The sequence below is a fragment of the Amphiura filiformis genome, chromosome 2 (assembly GCF_039555335.1).
Source record: "Amphiura filiformis chromosome 2, Afil_fr2py, whole genome shotgun sequence".
NCBI classification, from domain to species: domain Eukaryota; kingdom Metazoa; phylum Echinodermata; class Ophiuroidea; order Amphilepidida; family Amphiuridae; genus Amphiura; species Amphiura filiformis.
This window is the reverse complement of record NC_092629.1, coordinates 4518538-4531940: the sequence shown is the minus strand read 5'-3', so window position 1 is coordinate 4531940 and position 13403 is coordinate 4518538. Positions and strand designations below refer to the sequence as shown.

The window sequence follows — 13403 nt, the reverse complement described above, 5'->3', positions numbered from 1 at the left end:
AAATAATAAATCTACCATCTTCGTCATAATTATAAGTTTTAACCAAATCAAAATTGCAAGAGTTTTTAAAAAGAATACAAACTTCTCTACTATTGGAGGTGCCATGAGAGAATAAAACGTTTGCAAATTTATTATTATTTAATCATTGTCTAAAAATGAACTTTTGTAAGTATTTTCAACTGTTGATATTCTGTTTTTTGTCCATTGATACTTGAGGATTAAAACACAGACAATACCGAATCTTCTTCTACTTCTATGCATTTTCTCATCAAAAGCCTGTTCAGCAACTGGATGCGGGACTGCTGTGCGGTGCTTCTCAGTGGACGAATGTGCTCTGTGCTCTTCAGCCTCTTCTATTTAGGCCTACAGGTGCAAGTTCATTTGGTGCAAGTAAAATCGGGTCCTTCTTGGCAGCCATCAGTTTCCATCTGGTGTCAGCTATCAGCTAAGCTTCCCTTTAGGTAAAGCCAGGATTTCTCCGTGATACGGAAAACGGAAAAATTCACGGAATTCGGGGTTTGCTCACGGAAATTTGAAAATGCCACACTGCTTCCAAACAAAACCAATTATGTTTCTAATTATCTCTTTTTTGTGACATTAGGGTTCCCTTCTACACCTTGAAGTTGAAAAAGATTTTTTAATAATTTTGCAAGGGTGCCCTAGGGGTTCAAAAATGCCTGACCAAAGTTACCCCGCATTTGGGGCAACTTTGGTCAGAGTATTACATTCATGATATGAAGAAAAAAAAATATAAAAAAATGATTTTCGCTGTATATGGACAAGTTGATGTTTTTTGTGACATTTGACCCCTTGCAAAATTAATCAAGCATACATCCTTGCTCACAAATATTGATTTTTATTTTTTCTGAAAAAATGTAAAAAAATTATTATTAGAGTTCCAAATATATTTCTTAACAAATTGACACCAAATATGACTAAAAATGATATTGCTGTACGAAAATATGACCATTTAAAAAAAATATATTTGACCGACCAAAGTTACCCCGCTGACCGAAGTTACCCCATTTTTGTAAGAAAGCATGTTCACTACAAATTACACTTTTAAAAACATGCTTGTATGGGAATGTATGCACTTTCATGTAAAACGGAAAATCACGGGGTTCGTCCGTTTTGTAACACGGAATCAATATTAGGCCTAAATTTTGTAACCGTACGGAAAAATCATGGCTTTACCATGTTTACCTTTAGGTTCAGTAGGCTCTTTGTCCACAAACACTTGTAAGGGGAGGCCTGATGCAAAAAGGGGGCCGATTTTTGACCCTCCTAAGGGGGGGGCTGAAAAAAAATGACATAGGCCTAGGCCTATTTGGCTGGAAAATTGAGTTTATAATTATGCCGGTATGCTTTTCTGTGGGGTTGACCCATAATTTTCATGTCAAAAAGGGGCCCCTAAAATTTTTTAGGTCTGAAAGTGTTGTGAACGGTCCATACTAGGGGCTGTTTATGATGAAGGATGTTTTGAGTTGGGCGAGTTTCAAAAAGTCGAGTTGGCGCAGGGACAACTTTCTGCTATTCACAGCTCGTCACTAATAGAGAAAAATATTGGAAAAATAATATTGTCATGCGTGAATGGGCGTGAATAGGCCCAACCGTTAATGATCAATTAAATAATTTATGTTAATAGTTTGAATAAATAGACAAGTTACAGCCATGAGCCTAGCACACATTCGTAAAATGTCGAGGATGGCGTCCACTTCCAAATCAGTGTTCGATTTCTCTGCTAAATCGCTGACTGGAGAGGAAATTTCTTTGGACCGATACCGTGGAAAAGTTTTGCTGGTTGAAAATGTTGCATCACTCTGAGGCACAACCGTCAGGGATTATACCCAGCTCAATGAGTTGGTCGACAAATTTGGAGACCAACTTCAGGTGCTGGCTTTTCCCTGCAATCAGTTTGGGCACCAGGTAAAAAATAATGTATAAATTATAATATAAGTCAAACTAGCATGACTAGCCTACACATTGTACAAATTACATGTAGCATGACATGCTACTACTAATTCATGTGTACATGTAGACAGGGCTGTCAACTTTTTGAAATTGCTTGGTGAGACAGAGGCGTACTGGGATATGCTGACTCCAATGTTCGTTTTGTACCATGATTATTTGAGCCACGGCGCTCGAGAATGTGAAAAGCGGGGAGGGGGGTACAGGAGCAACAAATTATTCATGACGAATTTTACTCATTTTCCAGTTTTTTGCATGAGATTTACGACTAGGCGTGAGATTATACTACCTTGGCGTGAGACCGTGAGAAAGTGACCCAATGGCAATGCGTGAGAGTTGACAGCCCTGCATGTAGATTGTAGGCCTATATGTATGAACACTGATCATTTTATTAGGTATGATTATGAAAGGTGAATTCAAATTTGCCATCAAACTGCGTCATTTTATATAAATTACATTGTATAAAAGCCCTTGAGTAAAGAAAGCCAAAACTGAAAACCGTTTTGTCATAGCACTTTCAGTCAGTTGGACAACTGCTTGGTTACTGACATGTGTTTTGAGTAGAGTATTAAGGTAATCCTGTGTGTAATTTTGGTTCATTTTGATTGACAGTATTTTACGATATGACCTTGTGATTCACAAGTTGTAAAAAATTATAAGTTTCTTTTTGAGCTCAGTTTACATACATTGAGTATTTGTACACAGCCTCTTGAGTGATCCCTTCTACATGTACCGTACATACATGTACAGAAAGGAACATAATTTGATATTTTTTCTATTGCAGGAGAATACCAAGAATGAGGAAATCCTGGGCTCACTCAAACATGTCCGTCCAGGAAATGGCTTTGAACCTAAGTGAGTATGATACAGGAGGGGGGGGGGGCGGGGTACTCACAAGTTTGGTTTAGGAGGGGTATTCCACTGAGAATTTTAAAGTGGACCGGCTGGACTCATCAATATACTGATGCACGTACCATTTTTTTCAAGAAATTTGGACCCGCCATCAATATTTATGAAAAGTTAAAATTATTGGCCAAATTTTACCTTAAAAATTTACAAAGTTTCCATAAAATTTCGGTGAAATTTCACAAAATTGGGCTATTTTCTGCAAACATTGAGAATTGTTGTAGAAAAAAGGTTCATTGATATTGTTGTAAACCGTGGGTTCACAATATTATCATGAAGTAAGATGAAGTGCCACAAGCATTAATGAACAATATACTTCCAAGTTATGTTAGTTACTGGTTTATTAGATATGCGTAAAATACATGTAACATAGATCGGTGTCAGATCACAACTGTAAAACTCCTAAGAGTACTGCTTAGAATACTGAACTCAATCTCTCCTACTCATCTACTCATCTACTGCTCTACTGTTCGACTCTCTCTCCTTAGGCAAAGGCAAAAAGTATATACCACTAGAAGATAAATAACAGATCACTGTAAACTAAGTATTTGACCAATAAGGCCCCTCAGATATAAGTGTAACCAGCTCATTAACCAATCACTGTAATAGTTAATATTCATTAGGGACCATTTCCAAGATGAGCAAGTGGGCGAGTAGAACAATGTGAGGACCACTGGTATCCTTTGTTTACCTTTATTACTAAGAAATCTGGGTGGACCATGAGGTTAACATTGTATTGTTAAGAGACCTTCAGGAGGTTGTTAGCTTCTTGCAAAGAGCTATGCACTGTTATGATAATGCTCCCTTGTGACGTCTCCATTAATTAAGACATGGATATTCAGGTATCACATGCTTATACGTAATCAACATAACTCTTGGGTAGAATTAAAAGGGGGTGGTAATTGATAACCCGTGACCACAACACTATCCCCTCCCTGATTTAAACAATGTCCTCATTGTTTTGATGTAGTCAACGAAATAGCTTGATTAACTGAAAATAGTAACTTTTTTTCGATATTATATACCATCACCCGTTTTGTAGAAAACAAAACAAAAACTAGTTAGTGTCATATATCACCAAGTCAATAAGCAGGGATAATCATATCTCCTTAAACATTAATGTTCTATACTACATGTATGTGTCAAAAGCATGATAGTACTTGGATATATGCATATAATTATTTAGTGTCAAATTTGAATGACTTTTTGGCTAAAATTGAGATTAATATTCAGAGAAACATGTATATTGACCATCTTTTTTAAAGAAAAATGTTGCTCCAAAAGTATGCATGCTTTTGAAAGTCTCAAACTTTCAATAATATGATTATAATAATGCAGTTTATTTGGCAGATATTTACAAAATTCATTTGAGCGTAATGAGACAGATCCACCAAACAAAAGTGGAACATAACTGTGGGGATTAACAGTGATTTGTATCAGTATCCTCCAAATTCATTTGACATTCATGTCATTCACCCAAAATTGTAACATACCAAAATTCTTATAATGAGGACCTTGAGGGATGGCTCTTTTCCAGGAGTACAATACATACATATACCTTTGACTAAGCTAGTAATAATACTTGTTAGATTATTCTAATCTTAATACTAATTACTATTACTACTGATCATGTACTTAATTAATACTTAACAATTACATTGTAGGGTAACAGCATATATTCAGAGAACATACTTTTCTCAACACCATGATATTGGACAATAAATTATATTCAATGTATTAAGTGGAAACCTAATGTTGTCGGTTCACCTTTACTTGAACAATATAACTTAGAAAAAAAAAATCAGCAATTAATTTAAAGGATAATACATCGACTCTTCGCAAACAAACCATTACATTGATATAATTAGAAGGTTAGCATTATGCCACTTGAGCCGTAAGCCTGAATAACTATAAGCATGTTCCGCTTTTATCTTTTACAAAAGTGTAAGTTTTGTTAAAGTTAAATACTAAAAGCTACTAAATTCATTATCAAAATGGGTAGAAACTGGATTATGTGTGCATCATTAATTCATCAAGTCAATAAAATTTAAAGGTGAAAAAAAATTAACCACTTTTAACTTTCAATTGTAGATCAACAGGTTTTGGTTAGTTTTCTTACATATGCAATGTATATCATTATCAAAATATTCATCCTTTGCATGCATTTTAATGTCTCGTAAGAGGATTACCATCCTAATGTTGATATTTACCTGGCCGATCACAGGTAAAAAGATGTCTATTTTGCTAACTTTGTAAAGAATTTTGACTGTATATGCTGTATCAAGGACCCAAGATCTTAGACTACTGATGCATGTATAAGAATGACAGGTTTACTTTGCATTTTCTTTTCAAATCACTTTCATAAATATGTCACAATTAATTACTGAATTAGTTGGCAAAAACAACTTTTCACTGCTATTTTAAATCACAAACCTGTGACGTGTGCCACATAAGACCTGAAGTTACATCTAATTACAAGGTTTTCAAGGAAAATACAACAATAGCTATAGAACTTATGAACATAAGTAGGACATTGCCATTAATTGTGGCTTTTTCTTGAACAGATGAATAAGATGATGTGATACCTCATGCGCAAGATTTTTCTTTGGTGCTTAATTTCAATAATTACCCATCCTCCTTTTCTACAGACATTATTATGACAATTGTTGAATTTTGTCAACATGAATCATCACATCATTTGTGACATTCCAATATTTAACTTTACAATGAAAATGGTATGTTAGTAAACTAAATACATATACACATTCGCTACTTCGGTTACTTTCATTTAACATGTGTACAGGAACATGTTGGTGCAACAATTATACTTCTTTATAATCAAACTTAATCGTGTTCCAATTCAACTTTAGATGAAAGCTAGACAATTAAAAACTTCCTTACATTTAAAAATCACTGAATTTGAACTCACAAAAGAGTTATACCAATCACTTCATAATCAACATGTCATACGTTAGAACAGATTGATAACAGTTTTGCATGACATTGTCTAGATCCAAATATCTTGTGTCAAGAAAAAGAACTAAATTGTTAACAATGCAGACAATTTAGGACACTGCAAGATCAAAAATTTAATTAAATATTGCCAAAAGCCCGCTAAATTTATCTGTTAAAGGCCAGTTGAATTGTTATTCTTATAGTAAACAGAATCAAAATAACAATACATGTCACAAAATTGTTTACATATAACTCAGTACTATGGTCCTTATTTTAACTTGTCTTCACTTTTGAAATCGTGTATCAACAGTCTATAAGCAGTTCATTCAATTCCAAGTTCAAGTACAGTAATGCTCTGAAGATAAGCGTCCAGAATCAATACTTGTGCATCTGTTTGTCCGTTTTGTTTAAAAATTGTGTTTGGCAGTCCATGTTCAAAATGATTATCGCTCAAAGGGTAATTGCGCAAGCAATTTACTTCTGAAATCCAGAACTCGGTATTTGTAAGCGCTATCAACCCAAAGTTATTTGCTGACTTGCGTAGATCCAGTGAGTTGGAATCTTCTTCTTAATTAAAGATGTGTAGCCATTGATCCATGGTGGTGACTGAGAACTTCTAGTTGGCTTTCGGGCCATTATGGGAGCTTATTCTCCCATCTTTGGAAGATGTCTCGTCATGTTCATGATCAATACATATACTTCTGCTGCAGTATGCAGTGCATTACTAGACAAAGCATCATCAGCCATTTCAAATTTCCGGACGGGACTGGTCATGTCCCCTATTTTGACTCGCTATATCTTTGCAATGTCCAAAACTCTGACGATAGTGATCGTCACTTGAAAGGTATCAGTGAATTCCTTGGTGCCTTTGTTAACGAAACCCAGCCATGTTTCTAAGGCATGCTAAAGTGTTGGCAACTGATTGGTGAGTGCACCCTAAACAGTTCCAAAGGATGTAGACCCAGTCTACATAGATACTGCCATACTGCTCCGTGAAGTTTTAACACACATCATTAATAATAAAAGATCACCGTCATTCTAAAGTCAGCAGAACATCCTAGTATAGACAAAATGCTTGTGACTGTCAGTTCATTGTCAAAGTTATTGTTTCAGTTCAATGCGCACCAAAAACAGTTCTGAATAGATTTTACTTAGCTTAGTTGGCGAAAGCCATATTGAAGGTTCGTAACTGTTACTGTCTTACTGAAATGAAGTGACAAAGTTAATTGGAGTCCGTACTTGCTGAGCCTGAACTTGGAGTTGAAAATGATCATGTCTTGTTGCGTCAGGCTACAGTGCGCCTTCATAGACCTTCCGATCTATCATGGGCAAGCAGTTCTCCATCCAATATTGCTGCGTTTTAAAAGCGCAGTTCAAGTTCTTTGTCCAATATACGTCCAAGTTTCTGTGTTCATAATTATTACTAATAACAATGACGCCATTATTTCCAGGATCGTTAGATGTGTTGGCCTCCTTTCCCATAACTTGGTCAATTGTATTTGCCGTTACAACTATTACACCCATGATGATCAAACATAGAGTAATCAAAAACATCTTGGTTACACATATCTGGTATGCCATGCCACTAATTATTTCTTTAAGTTCTTAATTTTTGGTAGCGTCGAATCACAGTACGTCAAATCAAAAGCATGTACAAGTCTGTATCCCACCGCTGTCCACCAGTGTTGTAAACCGTGGGTTCACAATATTATCATGAAGTAAGATGAAGTGCCACAAGCATTAATGAACAATATACTTCCAAGTTATGTTAGTTACTGGTTTATTAGATATGCGTAAAATACATGTAACATAGATCGGTGTCAGATCACAACTGTAAAACTCCTAAGAGTACTGCTTAGAATACTGAACTCAATCTCTCCTACTCATCTACTCATCTACTGCTCTACTGTTCGACTCTCTCTCCTTAGGCAAAGGCAAAAGTATATACCACTAGAAGATAAATAACAGATCACTGTAAACTAAGTATTTGACCAATAAGGCCCTCAGATATAAGTGTAACCAGCTCATTAACCAATCACTGTAATAGTTAATATTCATTAGGGACCATTTCCAAGATGAGCAAGTGGGCGAGTAGAACAATGTGAGGACCACTGGTATCCTTTGTTTACCTTTATTACTAAGAAATCTGGGTGGACCATGAGGTTAACATTGTATTGTTAAGAGACCTTCAGGAGGTTGTTAGCTTCTTGCAAAGAGCTATGCACTGTTATGATAATGCTCCCTTGTGACGTCTCCATTAGTTAAGACATGGATATTCAGGTATCACATGCTTATACGTAATCAACATAACTCTTGGGTAGAATTAAAAGGGGGTGGTAATTGATAACCCGTGACCACAACAATATTACAGCGGGAGAGCGAGTTGGCGCAGCCCAAGGACTCATGCAGGGACGGATTTAAGCAGTGGCCCGGGGCCAGTTGATTTTGCCTCGGGCCAGTAAACTTCCAACAATGTTGGCCCGGCGGGCCACTAGATTTTTGATCCTGATATAAGGCAAGATATAATCAGTGATGGACACATACACAATTGGACAGTCTCTGCTCCCCATCCTTGCTCCCATCCTTGCGTTGCAAGCAAGTTGGAAATATACGGCCGCTTTTACGGCGATGTAGGCCTACATACTATTTCCAAGCTCTTTCATGCTTTTCTTTTTTTTGTGAACTTTTGGAACTATAGATTAAGGAAGGACTACTGACTGAACTTGTGTTAGTGACTAGTCTCTCTTTCTCTATATTGAGTACGCTCAGTACAAAACAATTAAAAATGTTCAAGTTTGCTTGAATTAAAGTGGCACCATACATCCTGAAAAAAGATTTTTAGGGTTCATGGTGGCACAGAATAAAATAATGTTAACACACAAGTAACATGTGTCAAGTTTGGTAATTGGTAGTCTCTAACTTTAAAAGTCCTATTGGAACATGCAGGCCCATAACCAGCATGACCAGGGTTTTTAAAAAGTGGCTTTTGTTCAAAATCTTGACCTTTTTTGACCGACAAGGACTGAAAACCTCTATTTTTCGCTAGCTACGCTCGTGAATGGGACTTTTGGGGTCAAAATAGGGGACTTTTTTGGCATTTGGCGAGGGGGTGTTCACCACCTGCCCCCTGGTTACGGGCATGGGAACATGCTTCTTTATTTGTACTTTTGCAGTAGAACATATTGAAAAAGTTGGGCCAGTAAATTTATTGCAGGGCCAGTAGATTTGCCATTTCACTGGCCCGGAGGGCCAGTAGAAAAATGAAACTTAAGTCTGTCCCTGGACTCATGTGCACTTGGTTTATCCTGATTCCATGCGCGCTCTCGCAGGTTTTCTCCGGTTTCCTCCTGTATCGCAAAAATCGGTGAGTTGTTTGGTTATCAAAAACTTCCTTCACCCAATGGAACTTGGGGAGCTGCACAGATAATTGGTGGATGTTACAATCTAAATGCGGATAGGTGTGCGCCGTTCAGCAGCAACTGGCCTAGTTGATGCGATCTGATTGTGATGATTCACCATTGCAGCGAAATTACAGTGCTTTGAGTCCTCTAAGATCTGGAGAAAGGCGCTTTATAAATCCAAAATTTATCAAATGTATTATACCAAAAGGCCGAACACCAATGTTTGCGGCACGTCCCAGTACATGTATGGTCATCCCCCTCGGATGTATGAGACAATGTGTGATTGGGTTACAGTGTCAGAATTTTGCACAAAATTCTAATTACACAATCCAAAATTACAAAAATGTTCTGTTTTAATTTAATTGCTGCAAAAAGAGGACATTTTTGTAATTTTGGGTTTTTACTGGGGGAAAGAGTTCTGACTGGTGGAATTACCCCATGCCCACTGTTGCACCACTACTCTTGAGCTATTCCAGTCAAATCCACACACCCCGTACGGTAAACATACAGGGAGTGTGGTGGTATATACCTCCTTAGAGACCTGTTTATTACACTATTTTCTGGCAGTTTATGAATGCTACAATTTGATGCAAAACCCATCAAAATCGGACATCTGGTTTATTGGCAATTTATTAATGGCTGAAACAATTGTCTTTGGTATGTGTCAGAGTTTCTGGATTTGCACCACCCAGGGAAGATTAAGGTCAAGTTTTCCATTGGGGTGTATGGATTTCAGCTGGAAGAGTCCAACTGGGGACACATGAGCCCATGTGTGCACATGTTGTCTATAATGAGTATGGCCATCATTTATACTAATCACCATCAAATGCAATTTTTTTCCTCAAATCTTAGGTTCCCATTATTCAGCAAGATTAACGTGAACGGTTCAGACGCGCACCCGCTTTTCACATTTCTGAAGGAGCAGCTTACCTTTCCTCACGATGACCAGCATCATCTGATGGGGAACCAGCAACTCCTCACTTGGTCACCTGTTTGTCGCTACGATATCTCGTGGAATTTTGAGAAGTTTCTAATCGACCAGTCGGGAGTTCCTGTGAAACGGTACAGTCGCAAGTTTCAGACGATCGATATTGCTGGTGACATCCAACGTCTTCTAGAAAATAAGAGTGTGTAGGGGGTGGGGTGTGTGTTTGGGGGTGGGGGTGGGGGACATTGATAGAACTATTCTTGGTGGAACTTGGGAAAGAACTACGCACCACCTACATGTATGTGAGTACTTTATACACATGTCACTTGTATGACCCACCCTAGGACCCCGGGGGATGTGCGTCATGGTTGGGTCATTTACCAACCAATTAGTGACGCAGGGTACGGTCATTTACTCAATATGTGTGTCACAACATACCCCGAGGGGTGCGTCAGTGTCAGTCACTTTACCTAGGTGCGTCAATGGTTAGGTGCATCAGTGTCAGTCAAAATACCTAAATGGTGAGTCAAATTTGCGTCATGAGGACAGTCATAATTATAATCCTTAACATGTGCGTCACAATTTTGACGAGGGGCTCAGTCATTGTCGGCAAATGTCCGTCATTGTTTAGACGCACATGTGGGTCATGGTATAGTTAAATCCGACGCACCTTTGTAAAGTGACTCACCACCCCCGGGGGTCATGGGGTGGGTCATACAAGTGACACATGTATTATATGCTGCTATTTTTGTGACGGTTTTATTTTTGTGAATTTCGCGAGTGGATGTGTAGGCGCGAAAATAACAACTTGCAGTTTTCATATACATGTAAACTTTACACTTATTGAAATACAGAAATAAACAACTTGCAAAATTTGCAAAAATCACGGAAAATTCTGTTTGCAAAAATAACAATGTGTACATTACCAAAGTATAGATTCTATATACATTGTCAGTTTGAAAACTTTACTATCATGAGTTATTTCAAAAACAGTATTTAACCCTATTTATTTTGTATTTGTGACCCAATCAGGCAAAATTAGGACAGAAGTTGTGCCTCATGAGATAAAGTACTACCTGCTGATTGGTTACAAGTAGACTATTATGATTTATTGAGCCAATCAGCAGCATGGTAAGAATGGTGGTAGGGCTGAAGAGGCTTAACCACATGAGTACTACCTGCTGATTGGTTACAACTTATACAAGTACATGTATACTTATGATTTATTGAGCCAATCAGCAGCATGGTATGAATGGTGATAGGGCTGAAGAGGCTTAACCCCATGGGTACTACCTGCTGATTGGTTAAAATAAGGCTTGTGATTTATTGAACCATGTCAAATGAAGCCAGCCGACCATGTGGTCAGTTTTGATGTGATGGGTCACATATTGTGTTAATCAAAATGCTGAAAAGAGGCATACTTCTGTCTTCAGTTAACTTGATTGGGGCAAATTAAATTCCACAGTCAGCTGAAACTACTACAGGGTCAATTCATAAGTTAGACTTAGAGAATGGGTGACTTCATTTGAAATCTGGGAGATTAATGTCATGTCTTCCATGTGGGTGTATGGATTTCAACTGGAATAGCCCATTATGGTCATAGGGAACAAACCAATATATTGATGATGTGAATTGATGTCATATAAACAAAACTAGTTTCATTATAGGGAAGGAGAGGGTTAAAATGTTCTGATCTTTAAAAAGTTCTGCTCTAAAATGAAGCTAATTTTATGTGTATGCCTTCATTGATATTTTGGGCTGTTTCCTTGTTATTTATGGAATTATTATTTTCATTGACAGTCAGAGTTGAGTGTGAACATTTACTTAATTTACGTGTGTGCATGTGTGATGAAATGTAAGTAATGCAGTTGTCTTTTGACATATTTTTAACATATTTCAGTTAATAAGAGTCAGTCTAGAAACCTGGAGGTCCCTAGTTCAAGACTTTATTTATCTGTAAGTGTTAAAATGTGATTGAAATAATCAACAATTACAGTGAGCACATAAACATGAGTATCAGACCCATTTATTTCAAACTCTGCAAGCCTACTAGAATGACGGCGTTGTTATAAACTTCTATAAGGGAGATGACAAGGCCTGATGCCAGTATGGAGTAGGGTGTGGTGTCCCTGGGATACATGGATCTGTATACATTGTTTATTGCTTTTATTATGAGGATAAAAATGCAAAATCATTGGGTGCAATAATTTCATCTTTCTCCATCTAGGTTTGTAAATCACACTGACTGACATACCATATTTGCTCAATTAAATGTTCCGGGAATTCAATTGTATTTTCGAAAAGGGGGGTGTTCATTAGAAGTGAATTTTCAGTGAAAAAACTCGCAAAATACAACTTCCACTTTGAAATACATCATGGCGGCGCGTATATGAGGATGACATATTAAAACAATACACCAATTTAGATCTGTAAGGGCATTTGTTTGCAAGAATGCAATAAATATTTATGAACATTCTACTTGTATAATGTGGCAATGGATTGGATGGAAATGTAAGTTAGCATAAGATTTATCCATGCAATTTCGTGATCATGATGTATTTACTACTTATGCATTTTTGCCACTTTTTCTTTGAAAAATGATGGCGGGCATTTTACAGTAAATACTGACATAGCAACAGTTACTCAGAACTGACCTATTTATTTATTTATTGGGCTATTCCAGTTGAAATGCATACACCCCCTATGGATGACATTATCTTGATCTCCCACACATGGATTTCTAAAGGTGTCTTCGGGATGGAATCAACCATTCGGGTAGTCCCATTTGAAATTCACATTTCTTGTGTGGGAGACTAAGGTCATCTTCCATAGGGGGTGTATGGATTTCAACTGGAATAGCCCATTTACAAGCTGTGAACCAAAGTGTGAAGGATATTTAACCCTATTTATTCTAAATACCAGTATTAACATATATTAGTGTGTGGTTTTCGGTTAACATTGTAAACGGCAGGTGATGCTCCAACGTACTGCAGATTATCTACCATTATTTAACACCAAAACGATTAGCTTTATCCTGCCCAGCATTTAAGCTTTGATACACCAGCTCATAAACCGTACCTTCATGATACTAGCTACATAATACCTAGTAAACAAACTATGTAAAAACAGTACTTAATAAACAATAGCATGAAAGTGTTACACCCAATAAAGATGTTTTGTGTCATGTCATTTTTTAAATCATCCCATTTAAAAACTGAAATCCCAAATGATTTATGAACAAGGTG

General features: G+C 37.2%; 1 protein-coding gene across 1 annotated transcript; it reads left to right on the top strand.

Moving 5' to 3' along the window:
- Positions 1-1557: 1557 nt before the first annotated feature.
- On the top strand, positions 1558-13328 carry LOC140145795 (glutathione peroxidase 1-like). Its single transcript, XM_072167473.1, has 3 exons — positions 1558-1926; positions 2753-2823; positions 10083-13328. The coding sequence occupies exons 1-3, from the start codon at positions 1672-1674 to the stop codon at positions 10363-10365; spliced, it is 609 nt and encodes a 202-aa protein (XP_072023574.1). The 5' UTR covers positions 1558-1671; the 3' UTR covers positions 10366-13328.
- Positions 13329-13403: the final 75 nt, after the last annotated feature.